The following is a 17,326-nucleotide window of genomic DNA, read 5'->3' as shown; positions in this document are numbered from 1 at the left end:
AAAGAGACAGGAACAGAGAGGAGGAGCAAGTCTTGGGGGAGAAGCAGTGAGAAACAGTGGACAGATGGGGAGATGGTGCTGAGAAGAGAGTTGGAGAGGGGATGAGACAGTCTCGGGAGAGAGTCTGGAGTTCGAGTTTGGAACTAGGAGCCCTGGAGCAGGAAGTGATGAAGCATAGTCCAGACAGGCTCCAGGGACCTCGAGGTCACAGCTGCAGCCGCAGAGCTGACCACGAGTGCCCCAACAGCGTGTGTGAGAGCATGCCGGCGTGTGGGTGCGTCTGCAAGTGCGTGCGCAGGCCTGCCAGCGTGAGTCTGTGCAGGGGTGAAAGTGGTTTGTCTGTGTCCGTGAGAGGGAGGGGGTGTGAGTGAGTGTGCCTGTGTGTATGTGTGCGTGTATGTGTGTGCGCGCGCCTGTCTGTGCGAGGCCCACGAGAAAGTGTCTTTCTGTGTGTATGTGTCTGTGTGGGCAAAAGCATGCCTGTGTGTGTTTCCATGTGTGCCTGCATGTGTGTGTGGGGTGGGGGAAGGTTCCAGGTGAATGAACATGCCCATCTGCGTGAGTGATAACATGCTCCTCTGTGAGGTTGGGTGTCTCTGTGTATGTTAGAGTAGCTCCTGTCCATGTGAGTGTGTGTGTTGAGTGTGCCTGTCTGCATGTGAGTCTGTGCATCTGTGTGCCTGGCTGTGTGTGGGTCTGTGACTTCGTTAGTAGGCAGCTTTGTGCATCCACTGTGAGGGTGTATGGGGGAGTTTGCATTGAACAGGGACCCAGGAGAGCACCAGGGTCTACACGGGTTGGGAGAAGGGACATCTGCCTGGGCCTGAATCCCTCCTCCTCAAGGCTGATCATTCACCTGAGTTTTATCTCATACCATTCATACATCCTTTCATTCAGAAAATGTATTGATCATGTGCTACACACAAAGGTGAATAAGATACAGTCCGGGCCCTCAAACAGCTGACATTCTGGGTTGGGGACAAAGAATCCTAACACAGAATGTAAGAAGTACATTGACCTCACTATCCATTATCCCCACTCTGCTTTCTCTCCACTGACTGATTAAATGAATAGGACCAATTCTTAACCCTTGACCCCTAACCCAGTCTCTAGGCCTAGATCCCTGCCCTGGCCACTGCGCCATCTCTCTACACACAGCCTCTCCCCTCTCTGAGTCAGGCCTGTGTTCACTCTGACCTTCTTGTTCTGAATTCCTCTGATCTGTTATTCCATGTGGAAGCTCCACAGACTTCACAGACTTGAGCCTTGGGGAGAGGGGTCTTAGTAAATCCTAGAACTCTGAAGCCAAGGGTGGTGTTGGGAACCGAGGAGAGAGCATCTACCGAATGCCCAACTCTGAGCTCCTTGTTTCCATTGCCTGTAATTCTCCTAAAACCCCACAAAGTAGGCATTAACATGGCCATTATACAGATTAGGAAAATAACGCTCAGATTGGACTCAAAGCCAGCTCAAACTCCAGAGTCCCAGCTCTTTTCATTGCCTCACACAGATGGGAGACATGGGGGGTGGAAGTGTAAGTAGAGGGTCAGAAACTCTCATCCCTTGGGAGGACAGGAAGTCCTAGAGCAGAGCAAATCTAGAAAGACCAAAGGACACACTTCTGCAGCCATTTCTACGGCCACACTCCTGGCCATGGTGCCTCAGGGGCTTGGGCTCACACGTGTTTGTGTGTGTTGTCTGAGTTGGCGTGTCCAGGGACGTTTCTCCCTGTGTCAGTAGGTGAGGGTGGTGGTGTGCAGTTATGAGGTTCTGCACATTTGTTCAGCACTGATTGCCTGCTCTCATGATACCTCTAGGAACTGCTGGAGAACCAGAAACTAACTAAGACCCTCAAGCTGCTGTCCTCAAGGAGCTTTCAGTTCGGTGTAGGGGGAGGGGTGTGATGGGCAGACATATGAACAAATCAGGGCTGCTGTGCAATTTATTGTCAGTGTGCATCTAAAGCAGTGAGAGCCCAGTAGGGGATACCGTAGGCACTGCAGGGAGGTCAGAGAGATATCATAGAAGAGTCCACAGAAGACAGGATATTTGAATGGGATCTTGAAGTTTGAGTAGGGGATGGCCAATTGGACAGGACTTTTAAAGGATATCTCAGGACAAGAGCATGGTGCATACAAGGCAAGGAGTTGGGAAGGATCAGGTGATGGGTTTAGTGTTGGAACGCAGGGTGCAGTGGGGGAAGGTGAATGTGGGGCACAGTGGAGAGGTTGGCAGGGCTCAGGTCAGTAAGATATATTAAGGAGGTTGGGCTTTGTCTTGCGAAAAGAAGTTCTATACCTAGTGTCCATGAACCCGTGAAACTGCAGACAGTTTGGGTGTATGTACATCTGCATTGTTTTGTCCATAATGGGCAGCAGTTTTCTGCCGTCAGTAGTGGCAAACCAGTGGAAGCCTTTTGTCGCGACTGGTTTGGTCAGAGTTGTGAGGATAGCTCTGGTCAGGCGGACATGGATCAGAGGGTCCAATCCAGGAGGCATGGGGACCAGTAAAGGGCTGTGGCAGGAATCGAAAAGAGGGATGACAGTGCTTGGACTGAGACAGCAACAGTGTGAAAACATAGGAAAGGGCAGACTTGAGACATGTCTAGTTAAGATGGTCAGGTTTTGAAGACTAATTGGAAATCAGGACTGAAGAAAAGCAAGGAAAGCAAGGAGAGTTTCTGAGCGGTGGTGCTGTTCACAGGAAAGGGAATGGAGGAAGAAAATCAGGTTGAGGTGAAGGTTGGGAATACATTGTGAGGAAGTCCATTGTATGGCTGGACATGTGTCTCCAGTGCTCTCCAGAGCTGGAGATTGCAAAGTCATCAGCAAATAGACGGTACAGAAGATGACTGATACATTTGAACTGAAGGCATGGGAGTGGATAAGATCACCCAGGCAGTGTGGTAAGTGGGAAAACATGCGGCCCTGGACTGAGTCCTGAGGAGCACCAGTTTTTAAGGGCAGAGGAAGAACTTGCCCAGGGGACTGAAGAGTGGACATAGAAGTACAATGGAAGCAAGAGGTGGGGGGTCGCCATGGGAGGCCAGGAGGGCTAGGCTTCAAGAAGCCAGTGATCAGTGTTTCAGTGTTCCAGAATGATCCAGCAAGAAGATAAAAAAGTGTCCATTGGATGTAGAGTACAGTGATGATTGGACGCTTAGTGAAAGCAGTGTCACAGGAGAGGAAGACTCTCTGTGTAGATGGAGGAGGGGGTGAGAGGTGAGAAATTGGAGGATGTGAACAAACCTTTCAAAGAGGGCAACGTCTCCACGGATTCTGCTCTCACTCAGTCCTTAAAGGCCTTCATGGGGCTTTAGGCCTGCTCCTTCTTGAATGTCAGCAGCATTTGAAGCCCTGGCTCCCTTAGCCACAGAGGCACCGCCCTTCCCTGGATTTCTTTCTCTGTCTCTCTCTCTGGCCAGTTAAGGCTGCCTTGGTCCAGCTGATGGTTCAGGCCCAAAATCTGCCCATCATCCGTGACTCCTTCTACTCCCTCATCCCCTGCCTCAAGCCATCATCAAGCCCTGCCTGTTCTACCTGCGAAACGTCCCGCAGAGCTATCCGCTTCTCCCCATTTTCGTTGCTAACACTCACCCAATTCACCGTCAATTCACCCTCACCTCGACTCCCCCAAGTGTGTTACAAGGGCTGTCCTAAGACAACCTTCCCATCTGTGTGATCCTTGTTTACAAAGGGGCAGCAATAGAGATCTTCACAAGACGTAAGTCATATTGCAGCACCCACTCTTAAGATGCTTTCATGGCTTCCATTTGTCCCCGGCATAAAGTCAGAATCATCAGTATGGCCTACGAGCCCCTGCCCCATTTCATACCTTCTGCCCCAGCACTCTACACCTCACACACGTTGTGCCCTACCTGCCCCGACACCCTCAGCCCTTTCTTGACTGCGGACTCTAAGCCTCCCATTCAGTTCCCTCTTCTGAATGTTCTTCTCTGGTTTCTGTATCCCCCTTCTCCGCCCACCATTGTCTAGCAAACACCTACATTAAGTAGATCCTGACTTGAATGTGGCTTCCTCAGAGAAGCACTCCCTGACTCCCTGACTGTGGTAAGCCCCTCCTATATCTACGCCTTCACAGCTCCCGGCACTTCTCCCTCACAGCCCTTATCACACTGCCAGTTACTTGTCCAATTCCTGGACTGTTTCCTTTATTCTCTGAGGTGTCTCCAGTGTCTCCACATAATAGGTGCTCAATCTCTTGTTGAATAGAGAGGGAAGTAGGGCTAAAGGTATATATATATATATATATATATGAGAGAGAGAGAGAGAGAGAGAGAGAAGAGAGAGAGAGAGAGAGACTTCAGCGTAGTTAAATGTTGGTAGAAGGTTCTGGCAGAGAGGACATTGTTGAGATTCGGGTGAGGTTGCCAAGCATATGATTACTGAGGTATTAATCCTGGATGAGAAGAAAAATGAGAAAGAATTGGCCACACGTTTAAGTCTACAGATGGAAGGAAGGGAGCCTGAAGGCATTTAGGTCTGAACAATAGGAAAAAACAATCTGCTGGGGGGTGGAGGGGGGATGGGAATCAGAGTGGGATGGGACCTGCCAGGTAAAGACTGGAGTGGGTCCTGAGGAGCTTCCTGGGCCCCAGACGGTGTGAGGCAGCACAAGGGCCCTGAGGGGGCACTGAGCATGCTTGAGTCCTAGTGTGGCCTAGACCCCAGCCTGGACGGTTGATTCCTCCCCCATCATGACCTTTTTGCTTCCGATTTTCTCCCAGGCCAGGAATCGTGAGCTGGAGCCAGGGTCCAAGTTGGATCTGATCCAAAGCCTGAGATCAAGCTGGGCCTGGAGCCTGGCCTGGAGCTGGAGCCCAAGCCACAACTGGACTGCCCCTGCCATGCAGAAGGAGCGGGGCATTGCAACTTCTTGCCCAGGCATGCAGAGCCCCAGGCCCCTACCCCTGCTATCACTGCTGCTGCTCCTGGGTGTGGGGGTGCCGGGCGCCTGGGGCCAGGCTGGGAGCTTGGATCTGCAGATTGACGAGGAGCAGCCAGCGGGCACACTGATCGGGGACATCAGTGCAGGGCTTCCAGCGGGCACGGCAGCACCTCCCATGTACTTCATCTCTGCCCAGGAGGGCAGCGGTGTGGGCACAGACCTGGCCATTGACGAACACAGCGGGGTGGTCCGTACAGCCCGAGTCTTGGACCGCGAGCGGCGGGATCGCTACCGCTTCACTGCAGTCACTCCTGATGGCGCAACCGTGGAAGTTACCGTGCGAGTGGCTGACATCAATGACCACGCTCCAGCCTTCCCACAGGCTCGAGCTGTCCTGCAGATACCTGAGCATACAGCTCTTGGCACCCGCTACCCACTGGAGCCTGCTCGTGATGCAGACGCTGGCCGCCTAGGAACCCAGGGCTATGCGCTGTCTGGTGATGGGGCTGGAGAAACCTTCCAGCTGGAGACACGTCCCGGTCCAGATGGGGCCCCAGTGCCTGAGCTAGTAGTTACCGGGGAGCTGGACCGAGAGAACCGCTCACACTACATGCTGCAATTGGAGGCCTACGATGGTGGTTCACCACCCCGGAGGGCCCAGGCCCTACTGGACGTGACGTTGCTGGACATCAATGACCATGCCCCAGCTTTCAATCAGAGCCGCTACCACGCTGTGGTGTCCGAGAGCCTGGCCCCCGGCAGTCCTGTCTTGCAGGTGTATGCCTCTGATGCCGATGCCGGTGCCAATGGGGCTGTAACTTATGAGATCAACCGGAGGCAGAGCGAGGGTGACGGACCCTTCTCCATCGACGCACACACGGGGCTGCTGCGGCTGGAGCGGCCACTGGACTTCGAGCAACGGCGGGTCCATGAACTGGTGGTACAGGCACGGGATGGAGGGGCTCACCCTGAGCTGGGCTCGGCCTTTGTGACCGTGCACGTGCGAGATGCCAATGACAATCAGCCCTCTATGACTGTCATCTTCCTGAGTGCGGATGGCTCCCCCCGAGTGTCTGAGGCTGCCCCCCCTGGCCAGCTTGTTGCTCGAATCTCTGTGTCAGACCCAGATGATGGTGACTTTGCCCATGTCAATGTGTCCCTGGAGGGTGGAGAGGGCCACTTTGCGCTCAGCACCCAGGACAGCGTCATCTACCTGGTGTGCGTGGCTCGGCAGCTGGATCGAGAGGAAAGGGATGCCTATAACTTGCGAGTTACTGCCACAGACTCAGGCTCACCCCCGCTGCGAGCCGAGGCTGCCTTTGTGCTGCATGTCACTGATGTCAACGACAACGCCCCTGCCTTTGACCGCCAGCTCTACCGACCCGAGCCCTTGCCTGAGGTTGCATTGCCTGGAAGCTTCGTGGTGCGAGTGATGGCCCGGGATCCCGACCAGGGCACCAACGGTCAGGTCACCTATAGCCTGGCCCCAGGTGCCCACACCCGCTGGTTCTCCATCGACCCCACTTCAGGCATCATCACCACAGCTGCTTCACTGGACTATGAGTTGGAACCACAGCCACAGCTAATTGTGGTGGCCACGGATGGGGGCTTGCCCCCTCTCATCTCCTCTGCCACAGTGAGTGTGGCCTTGCAGGATGTGAATGATAATGAGCCGCAGTTCCAGAGGACTTTCTACAATGCCTCCTTGCCTGAGGGCACCCAGCCCGGAACCTGCTTCCTGCAGGTGGGTAAGCCCCCCCCACACACAGCAGGATGATTCTGTGGGCAGGAGTGGATCAGAGGGTCACAGGGGACCTCAGAGCAGGAACCAAGCCTTGCAGGTGCCATCTGTTGATGGTGACATATGCCAGAGGGTTTGGTCCTACTCGATGAGCTGCATAGTCTGTGCAGAGGGTGAGGATTAATGAGAAGATGGGAAAGCAGGGTACAAGAGCTGGGCCAGGTAATCTTGGCAGTTGAGAGAATTAAGATTGGATATAGAGAAAATGTGTCTTGTGGTGGCAGGAAATGAGAGAGGACTCTTTAAAGTTTCAAAGTTGTTCTGCAGGGCAGAGACAGAGATTCTACACACCCATGTGGCTCCTGTTCCCCAAGGGAGATGCCAACATTTACAGAGCTCTCCAACCCTAGTCTAGTGCTGAGGTGTCCTGGAATACACCCCCATCCCTGCCCTTGGAACTGAGCCTTGATGGGACACTTGGCCTCAGGCACGAGGATGAGAGACAACAAGAAGTATCCAGTGAGATCCCAATGTCCAGAGCAGGAAGACCTCAGAGGAAAAGGCAGGAGCCCTGGACAGGCTGTGGGAGCCACGGACTTCCTGCAAGTCAGGCTTGGAGGAGATGGGTGGAACATGAAACTGGAGAGGCAGGCTGAGGCCAAACTGCAGAAGTCCTTGGACACCAAGCCATGAAGGGTTAGGACTTTACTTGGAAGGCAAAAGAGGTCACTGAATTTCTTTGGGGCAGAAAAGGCATAATCAAATTTGGTTTTGTTTTTTTTTCAAGACTTTATGTTTGGGGGGCAGTTTTAGATTCATAGCAATATTGAGCGGAGGGTACAGATTTCTCATATACCCCATGCCCCCACTCATAGCCTCACGCATTATCAACATCCCACACCAGAGTGGTACATTTGTTACAACAGATGAACCTACGTTGACACATCATTGTCACCCAAGTCCATAGTTTACATTAGGGTTCACTCTTGGTGTTGTACATTCTATGGTTTTGGACAAAAGTATAAAGTATATGTATAATTGACATATATAATGACATACACTATAGTATTATAGAGAGTAGTTTCACTGTCCTAAAAATCCTCTGTTCTCTACCTATTCATCCCTCCCTCCTCACTACAGATTGTTTTTCTGTTTGTTTGTTTGTTTGTTTTTTGGCTGTGCCACACAGCATATGGGATCTTAGTTCCCGACCAGGGATCAAACCCGTGCTCCCTGCATGGAAGTGCACAGTCTTAACTACTGGGACCACCAGGGAAGTCCCATTTTTGTATTTTTTTTTTTTTTTTGGAAGCTAACTTGCTTTAAGGGTGAAAGAGAGATTAGATCAATGGTAAGTGATACATTCAAAAATTAACTTACCCACTGTAAGCCTGGCACTCTGCTGGGCCCTGAGAACAAAGAAAAGAAACAGTCTTATTCCCAGGCCGGTCCCAGTCTAGGCAAGGAGACACACCAGTAACTAGTAATGCATCAGGCTGCATATGAGGTGCTATGGAAGCCTAGAGGCAGACCTTTGCAGAAGCAATGAGACTTTGCCAAGTGGATAACATGTGGTATGAGGACAGGGACTTCAAGGCCACAGAAAGAGCTACAGAACATCATGATGTGTTCATGGAACTGCATCGTTCAAGTTGGCCTCGACTGTGCTGATGAGAAAGAGTTATGGGGAGATGAGAAAAGCGAGTAGACAGGGACCAGCTGACAAGCTTTGACTTTATTTTAGAAATCACAGGGAGCCATTGAGAGGCTCTAGGCAAATCTGATATGTCTTTTGGAAAGATTGCTTTGGCTGCCCCATGGAATATGGAGGCAGGAGAGGAGACTGGAGGCAGGGTGGTCTCTTAGGAGATTCGTGCTTGAAGTCTTTATGTCTCAGAAGTCCACCAGATCCCTGAGCATTTTCTAGGAGCTGCCTGTTGGCCTAGACTTTCAAGCCAGTGCCTAGGCCTGGCTGACCTCCTGTCTGGCCAGACTCTGGGTACTTGCCTGCCTACTGCTGTCCAGCTCCCACCCACTCTCCCATGTGTTTACTTTCCCTCTTGGCCCAGGACCAATGGGCTGTGGCTTCCAAATGTCTTCCCTCCTCACTAGTGCCTGAAGCAAGAGGGCATCTCTCCAGGTGGTTTCCTGGAGTTTTTAGTAGTAGTAATCATAGGGAAGCAGGGGTAAAAATGACCATTGGGTGTTCATAAGTGTTACAAGAAGTCTTAATATTTGATTCATTCAGTATTCGTTTATCAAGTATCTGCCATGTGCCTGTCATTGTATTAGGGACACAGAACACAGTAATGACTGAGTAACCACTACCTTATTCATGGAGTTTATAGTCTAGAGGTGAGATTCATATGCAGAGAAACAGTTTTATTCCAATAATAAAACCTTCTATATGGGGATATTCATGAGGCACAGATAGGCAGTTTGAACGTTTTCTCCAAAGAAAGGACCTTTGAGCTGAGACTTAAAAGATGAGCAGGAGCTGATGAGGGGACGAGATAAGGGAAGGGTTGAAGCAGAGGTGACACGCAGAGAGAAGTGGAAGAGCTTGACTTGTCTGACTCGTTCAAGGGCCTACAAGTGGCTCGGTATCTCTGGAATTTAAGGTGTGAGATGAAAGAGAGGGAGATGAGACTGCAGGAGGCCAGACAGTGAGGAGTCAAGCCAAGCCGAGGAGTTTGAGCATTTTTCTTTCGGGGACACTGAAGATATTTGAGTAGAGGAATAATATGATATTTGTTTTCTCAAAAGATGCTTTTATTAGTTAGTGTAGAGCAGTGGTTCACAACGGCTGGCGATTTTGCCCTCTGGAGGGGACATCTGGCAATGTTTAGAGACATCTTTGGTTGTCACAACTGGTGGGATCTATTGGTATCTAGTGGATAGAGATGCTGTCAACATCCTATAATGCATATGACAGCACCACAACAAAGAGTTATCTGATCCAAAATGTCAGTCATGCCAAGGTTGAGAAGTCTTGGTATGGAGGACAGATCGGAGGGTCAGACACCTATGAGAAGGGAGCTACAGTGGTCCAGGGGAGAGACAACTCAGGCCCAAGTCAGGACAGTGATAATGGTGATGGAGAGGAACAGACAAGTAGGAGGGATAATGAGGATTTACTTAGTCCCTGCTTGATTGATATGCCAAGAGAGGAAAAGGGAAGAACACATTTCTGGCTCGAGCAACTGCGTGGATGGAGGAATCATTAGAGAGGGGTTGGGATTATCATGAGTTTAGTTTAGGACAGGTTGGATTTAAGGTGCCTGTGGGACATCCAAGTGGAGATGTTGAGCAGGCATCTGGATGTACAAGTTTGGAGCACAGAGCAGTGGTCTGGGTCAAAGTACAGATGAGGGTCAAAGCCACAGCAGTGGAAGAGAAGGCCCTGAGCGTGTGCAGAATGAGAAGAGGCTAAGGAAAGATTCCAGAGAACAACAGTGTATAACAGACAGAGTAAGGAGAGGTGGAGGGAGGCTGGGAGTGGGGAAGCAGGAGAGCACAGTGTCAAAGTGTCAAAGCAGGAGGGGCACCTGGGAAGGAGGTCAGCATGGGGCAGATGAAGTAAGTTTGTGGTCTGCTAGGAATTTTAGAGAGTTCACAGATGAGGGTCTTTATTTTCTCCTTGCACTAGTGCATGTGATGAGAGCTAGGGGTGGGGTGGGGTGGGGACAAGAGGAGAGAGATGAGGTTAGTTACAGCTTTCAGGCAGAGCTGGAAGTGGGAGCTGACCAAGGTTGGACTATGTAGCAAGGCTGAGAGCCTGCTGAAACTGGAGACTGCGTTTGCACTAGGACCTCTGAGCAGGGGCTGCACAGGCCAGAAAATTCACTTCTGCCTTGGTCATTTCCAGTCAACGGCCCCTGTGCCTTTTGGGGTCACTTCCTGATAACTTCTCTTGACCACTATTTATTGCTTTCTTCCTGCAGCGGGTCAGAGGGCAGAGGTCTTTAACAGCTTCTGGAGATGGTGCAGCAGCTGTGCTGCAGCCCGCCAGACTGATCCAGGGGGAAGTTTGTCTCCTGGGATAGCCAGGCCCACGGCCACAGTAAAGAGGTGGGGCAGGAGCTGTTTCCAGGGTTCAGCATGGCAAGGTCTTAGGAGGGTAAACAATGGCACAAATCACTTCTGTCAAAGGCCCGGGCAACAATCAGAAGTCCTTGGCTAGGCTTCTCTCTGAGCAACATTTTCTGGCCAAGAAAGGGGAACTCTCCAGCTTCCTTTTGCAGCGTATCATGACCCTGAGGCCCGTGTAGCCACAAAGAGTACTCTGTCACAAGCTACAGCAGTCTGCACCAGCTAACCCACTACTGAGGGCCTAATGTGCACCCAATTTATAAAACTTAGTTTGAAAGAAGCTTTTGTTGTAAGGCAGGGCAATCTGAATGTCTGTTTACTCAATAAACAAATATACACAGAGTACCTACTGTGTGCCTGGCCCTGTCCTAGGCTCAGAGGCTTTTGGAATGGTATCTCCTGCTGATCTGGCTCTGAAATGTTCAGAGACTCCTGACATTGGTGTCCAGTCATAAACTCTTCCTGAGCCAGTCTGGGAGATGCCTGAGAAGTCACCAGGAAAACCTTCCCCTATTTCTTAGTTTGGGGGAGCGCCTGGAAGTTAATGACCTCGGTATTTTCCTATAGACCTGCAGTTCTCCCTTTCTCATTTCCAATGAGGTTGGCTTGAGAGATGAAGGGATGCTAAAGGTGCTTGAGCCACATCCCATAAATTCATAGTGCAGATCCTGATCACTCCAGTTACCAGATGTGAGTACCAATCAGATCCCACTTTATAACCAAACTCAATAAAGAGCAGGCCTATAACATCAGTCTCAATAACTCTATCGGTCAGCCAGTTCTCTGATTGGAGTGATTATGAGACTTGGTGATGGTTATTAACTCCCTGTGACCCACCTGGAATTCGCTATCACAGCCCTTAGCACTCTCCTTTTAAGTACAGTTGGTCCTCATCATTTGCAGATTCTGTATTTGTGAATTTGCCAACTCTCTAAAATCTATTTGTAACCCTTGAATCAATACTCATGGAGCTTTCACAGTCATTCCCGGACATGTGCAGAAGGATGGAAAATTCAAGTCTCTCAACAAGCACATTCCCGGCTGAGGTCGAACAAGGCAATGCTCTGCCTTCACGTTACAGCTCTTATATGGTAAACAAGGGTCCTTTTCGTGGTCTGTTTAATGCCACGTTTTTTGCATTTTTGTGCTTTTTGTTTGGTGATTTTGCTGTATAAAATTGTCCCCAACTGTAGTGCTGAAGTGATGTCTGTTTTCCTAAACACAAGAAGGCTGTGCTGTGCCTTATGGAGAAAATACATGTGTTAGATAAAGTTTCATTTAGTTATGAGTTGTGCCATTGGCCATGAATTCAGTGTTAATGAACCAACAATATATATTAAATAAGGTGCCTTTAAACAGAAACACACATAAAACAAAGTTCTATATTGACCAGTTGACAAGAATGTTGTGATCAGAGTCTCATAGGAACCTAACCCAAGTGGTGAGGTCTGAGCTGGGTTTGGATTTTGGCCCATGTCCTACTAGTCCCTTCTGTGTGCCCACCATCCCAAGACTCTGGGCACCAACTGGCCCAGGGCCTGCTCCTTCCAATTGCCACTTAGTTATGGCTTTTCTGGCCAAAAAGATGGGGCATTACTCACCCCAGCCTCTCCCCAGGTGACAGCCACAGATGCAGACAGTGGCCCATTTGGCCTCCTCTCCTATTCCTTGGGTGCCGGACTTGGGGCCTTGGGGTCTCCCCCATTCCGCATCGATGCCCACAGTGGCGACGTGTGCACGACCCGGACCCTGGACCGCGATCAGGGGCCCTCAAGCTTCGACTTCACAGTGACAGCTGTGGATGGGGTGAGTGGACAGTCTGTGGGCAAACTGGGGTAGGGCATTCACCAGGGCCAATCAAGGGCCACCTGACTTAATGGCTGCATGTCTCACCAGGGAGGCCTCAAGTCTATGGTGTATGTGAAGGTGTTTGTGTCAGACGAGAATGACAACCCACCTCAGTTTTATCCACGGGAGTATGCTGCCAGTCTGAGCGCCCACAGTACACCAGGCACAGCTGTGCTGAGGGTGCGTGCCCATGACCCTGACCAGGGACCCCATGGGCGACTCTCCTACCACATCCTGGCTGGCAATAGCCCCCCACTATTTGCCTTGGATGAGCACTCAGGTGAGGATCTTCACATTCCCAGGGCTTGCCTCCCCATCTGCCTAAATGAAGCACTGCCTGCCCCCCACCCCCCAACCTTTCCAGCTCTATTCTGTTTCCTTATACATCTCCACTTCTGTCCCTCCTCCCAGGGCTATTGACGGTAGCCTGGCCCTTGGCCAGACGGGCCAATTCCGTGGTGCAGCTGGAGATCGGGGCTCAGGATGGAGGTGGCCTGCAGGCAGAGCCCAGTGCCCGAGTCAACATCAGCATTGTGCCTGGAACTCCCATACCACCAGTATTTGAGCAACTACAGTATGTCTTTTCTGTGCCAGAGGATGTGGCACCAGGCACCAGTGTGGGTGTAGTCCAAGCACACAATCCATCAGGTATCACTTATCATTATATCCATTCGGTGCCATACCCAGACACCCCAACATAACCCTTGAGTATCACACCACTGAGAGCCCCAATACAAAACACTCTGGTTCCAATCCCCGCCACCTCCTTGGGCATGGTACAGGCACTCTGCTTCATCCCCAGGTACATGAATATCACCCTGGTGCCACCCAGCTTCTCTGCCAACACCTGCCCCTCCCCCTAATACTTCGAAAGGCCCAGGTGTGGGCACTGCCTAGCCCTTTTGGGGATCAGAGTCTGGGCTCCAACTCAATAGGTGCCCCCCATCTCTTTTCTGACCCTTCTTTCCTCTTCCCTAGGTCGCCTGGGGCCTGTGACCCTCACCCTATCAGGTGGGGATCCCCGAGGACTCTTCTCCCTAGATGGGGCCACAGGGCTGTTACAAACGCTTCGAGCTCTGGACCGGGAGCTGCTGGGACCAGTGCTAGAGCTGGAGGTACGGGCAGGCAGTGGAGTGCCCCCGGCTTTCGCCGTAGCTCGGGTGCGTGTGCTGCTGGATGATGTGAATGACAACTCCCCTGCCTTCCCTGCATCTGAAGACACGGTGTTGCTGCCGCCAAGCACTGCCCCAGGGACCCCCATCTATACACTGCGGGCTCTGGACCCCGACTCAGGCGTTAACAGTCGAGTCACCTTTACCCTGCTTGCTGGGGGTGGTGGGGCCTTCACTGTGGACCCCACCACAGGCCACATACTGCTTATGGGACCTCTGGGGCCTCCAGGGGGGCCAGCCCATGAACTGGAGCTGGAAGCCCGGGATGGTGGCTCCCCACCCCGCACCAGCCACTTTCGACTGCGGGTGGTGGTACAGGACTTGGGGACCCGTGGGCTGGCTCCCCACTTCGACAGCCCTACCTACCGTGTGGACCTGCCCTCAGGCACCACCCCTGGAACTCAAGTCCTGCAAGTGCAGGCTCGAGCACCAGATGGGGGCCCTGTCACCTACCGCCTTGCAGCAGATGGGCCAAGTAGCCTCTTTGGCCTGGAGCCACAGACTGGGTGGCTATGGGTGCGAGCAGCACTGGACCGTGAGGCCCAGGAGTTATACACACTGAAAGTAATGGCAGTATCTGGGTCCAAAGCTGAGTTGGGGCAGCAGACAGCCACAGCCACCGTGAGGGTCAGCATCCTCAACCAGAATGACCACAGTCCCCGCTTGTCTGAGGAGCCCACCTTCCTGGCTGTGGCTGAGAACCAGCCCCCAGGGACCAGTGTGGGCCGGGTCTTTGCCACTGACCGAGACTCAGGACCCAATGGACGTCTGACCTACAGCCTGCGACAGCTGTCAGAAGACAGCAAGGCCTTCCGCATCCACCCCCAGACTGGTGAGCACTGGGACCCAAAATCTGAGACCCCATAGCCTCATCCTCAGACTGGGTGAGCACCCAGACATGCTCCCCAGAGCCTGGCCACGAGGACCAGGACTGAGCTAGAGTTTTACCCGGGCATTCCCTTCCACACTCCCCAAATCCCGGCCTCTCATGGACCTCAGGCTCTGCATCCCTAGCTACCCCATACATGATCTCTGTCTGTCCTGCACTCCCAGGAGAGGTTACCACACTCCAAACTCTGGACCGTGAGCGGCAGAGCAGCTACCAGCTCCTGGTGCAGGTGCAGGATGGGGGGAGCCCACCCCGCAGTGTCACAGGCACCATACACATTGCAGTGCTCGACCTCAATGACAACAGCCCCACCTTCCTGCAGGCTTCAGGGGCTGCTGGTGGGGGCCTCCCCGTACAGGTATGTGAAGCTGCAGTACTCTGCCCTGAAGAAGTAAGAGGGTATGTGGGTCTCTGCTTAGAACTGTAGGTGTAAGTAAGAGAGTCTGCGTCTTGGAACAGGTTTGAGAGCAAAAACGGGGCTCTGCCTGAACATAGGTGATGGGAGCTCCATCCTGAGTTGTCTTAAGAGCAGGAAGGAGACAACTGTAGATGAGTTGTGTTCCCACAGGTACCAGATGGTGTGCCTCCAGGAACACTGGTGACAACTCTGCAGGCCAGGGATCCGGATGAGGGGGAGAATGGAACAATCCTGTACATGCTAAATGGTACGGGGGCTGGAGAGAAGGGAGTTGGTGGGTGATGGCAGGCCCTCATGACATGCCCAGCTCTGGAACCCAAGGCCTCGCCCTTCCTCTGCCTGTCCCCAGGTCCTGGCTCAGAGCTCTTCTCTCTGCACCCTCACTCAGGGGAGCTGCTCACTGCAGCACCCCTGACCCGAGCAGAGCGGCCTCACTATGTGCTCACGCTAAGCGCTCACGACCAAGGCAGCCCCCCTCGGAGCTCCAGCCTCCAGCTGCTGGTGCAGGTATGGCTGCCCTTCCTCCAATCTGTCCACGTCTCCTTGGTCACCAGTGTGGGCACCCTCTCCTCTAGTCAGGCCACTCTGACCGCCCTTCCTGCTACTCAGCAGGCCAGCCCAGATTCCCTTTTACATGATTCCGCCTGATTCCGTACTCCCTCCTGGGTCCACAACAGGTGCTTCCCTCAGCTCGCTCGGCTGAGCCTCCGCCGGAACCCTCAGACCCAGACCCGGCCGCACCTGTGCCTGTCGTGCTGACCGTGACAGCAGCCGAGGGCCTCCAGCCCGGCTCTCTGCTGGGCTCGGTGGCGCCGCCAGAGCCGGCGGGAGTGGGCGCACTCACCTACACACTGGTGGGCGGCGCGGACCCGGAGGGCACTTTCGCGCTGGACGCGGCCTCCGGGCGCTTGTACCTGGCGCGGCCCCTGGACTTCGAGGCGGGCCCGGCGGGGCGCGCGCTCACAGTGCGCGCCGAGGGGCCGGGTGGCGCGGGCGCGCGGCTGTTGCGAGTGCAGGTGCGCGTGCAGGACGAGAACGAGCATGCGCCGGCCTTCGCGCGTGACCCGCTGGCTCTGGCGCTTCCGGAGAACCCAGAGCCGGGGGAGGCGCTGTACACTTTCCGCGCGTCGGACGCCGACGGCCCGGGCCCCAACAGCGACGTGCGCTACCGTCTGCTGCGCCAGGAGCCGCCCGTGCCCGCGCTTCGCCTGGACTCACGCACCGGGGCGCTCAGCGCCCCGAGAGGCCTGGACCGGGAGACCACTCCCGCTCTGCTGCTGCTCGTGGAAGCCACCGACCGACCTGCCAATGCCAGCCGCCGCCGCGCAGCACGCGTTTCCGCGCGCGTCTTTGTCACGGATGAGAATGACAACGCTCCGGTCTTTGCGTCGCCCTCACGTGTGCGCCTCTCTGAGGATCAGCCGCCGGGGCCCGCAGCGCTGCACGTGGTAGCCCGGGACCCGGACCTGGGCGAGGCTGCACGCGTGTCCTATCGCCTGGCAGCTGGCGGGGACGGCTACTTCCGGCTACACCCCAGTACCGGTGAGTTGGGCCGGGGGTGGGGGTGGGGACGAGGAGGGTGCTGATGTGGGGCGAGTGTTGAGGTTTCCTTCCAACCCGCCCTACCGCTCAACTAGGAGCGCTGTCCGTGGTGCGGTCCCTGGACCGTGAACAGCGAGGTGAGTTCGTGCTGACTGTGGTGGCCTCCGACCACGGCTCCCCGCCGCGCTCAGCCACGCAGCTCCTGACTGTCAGTGTCGCCGACGTCAACGACGAGGCACCCACTTTCCAACAGCAGGAGTACAGCGTCCTCTTGCGTGAGAACAGCCCGCCTGGCACATCTCTGCTCACTCTGCGGGCAACCGACCCAGACCTGGGTAAGGCCTGGGGGGATGGGTTGAAAGAGGGATGGACTGGGTCAAGAAAGGGTATATTCACCCTCTGATCTTCCCCCACGCTGCCCCTCCTCAGGGGCCAATGGGCAAGTGACTTATGGAGGCATCTCTGGCGAAAGCTTCTCCCTGGACCCAGACACTGGAGTTCTTACAACTCTTCGGGCCCTGGATCGGGAGGAGCAGGAGGAGATCAATCTGACAGGTGCGCGTTGGCAGGATCCCCAAAGCCTGAGGCGCTGTAAACAGCAGTGTTACATGGGCAGGACCCGCAAAGTACATTTTATAAGCTTACAGCACAGTTTCTATTATATATGTGTGTGTGTGTGTGTGTGTGTGTGTGTGTGTGTGTGTGTGTGTGTGTGT

General features: G+C 53.7%; 1 protein-coding gene across 1 annotated transcript in view; it reads left to right on the top strand.

Annotated features, from left to right (window-relative positions):
- The window catches only part of DCHS1 (dachsous cadherin-related 1), a 34,095-nt gene that overhangs the window by 8,689 nt on the left and 8,080 nt on the right, over positions 1-17,326 (top strand). Inside the window, exons 2-12 of the mRNA XM_007459828.1 lie at positions 4,748-6,652; positions 12,359-12,547; positions 12,638-12,869; positions 13,001-13,237; positions 13,568-14,593; positions 14,815-15,008; positions 15,219-15,315; positions 15,418-15,575; positions 15,746-16,610; positions 16,706-16,945; positions 17,040-17,165. Of these exons, the coding sequence (XP_007459890.1) occupies positions 4,868-6,652; positions 12,359-12,547; positions 12,638-12,869; positions 13,001-13,237; positions 13,568-14,593; positions 14,815-15,008; positions 15,219-15,315; positions 15,418-15,575; positions 15,746-16,610; positions 16,706-16,945; positions 17,040-17,165 (5,149 nt within the window). The 5' untranslated portion in view covers positions 4,748-4,867. The remainder of the gene's footprint in view (positions 1-4,747; positions 6,653-12,358; positions 12,548-12,637; positions 12,870-13,000; positions 13,238-13,567; positions 14,594-14,814; positions 15,009-15,218; positions 15,316-15,417; positions 15,576-15,745; positions 16,611-16,705; positions 16,946-17,039; positions 17,166-17,326) is intronic.

This window comes from Lipotes vexillifer, unplaced genomic scaffold (genome assembly GCF_000442215.2).
Source record: "Lipotes vexillifer unplaced genomic scaffold, Lipotes_vexillifer_v1.1 scaffold61, whole genome shotgun sequence".
Classification (NCBI taxonomy): domain Eukaryota; kingdom Metazoa; phylum Chordata; class Mammalia; order Artiodactyla; family Lipotidae; genus Lipotes; species Lipotes vexillifer.
Note: the sequence above shows the minus strand (reverse complement) of the source record. Positions and strands in the feature narration are given on the sequence as shown.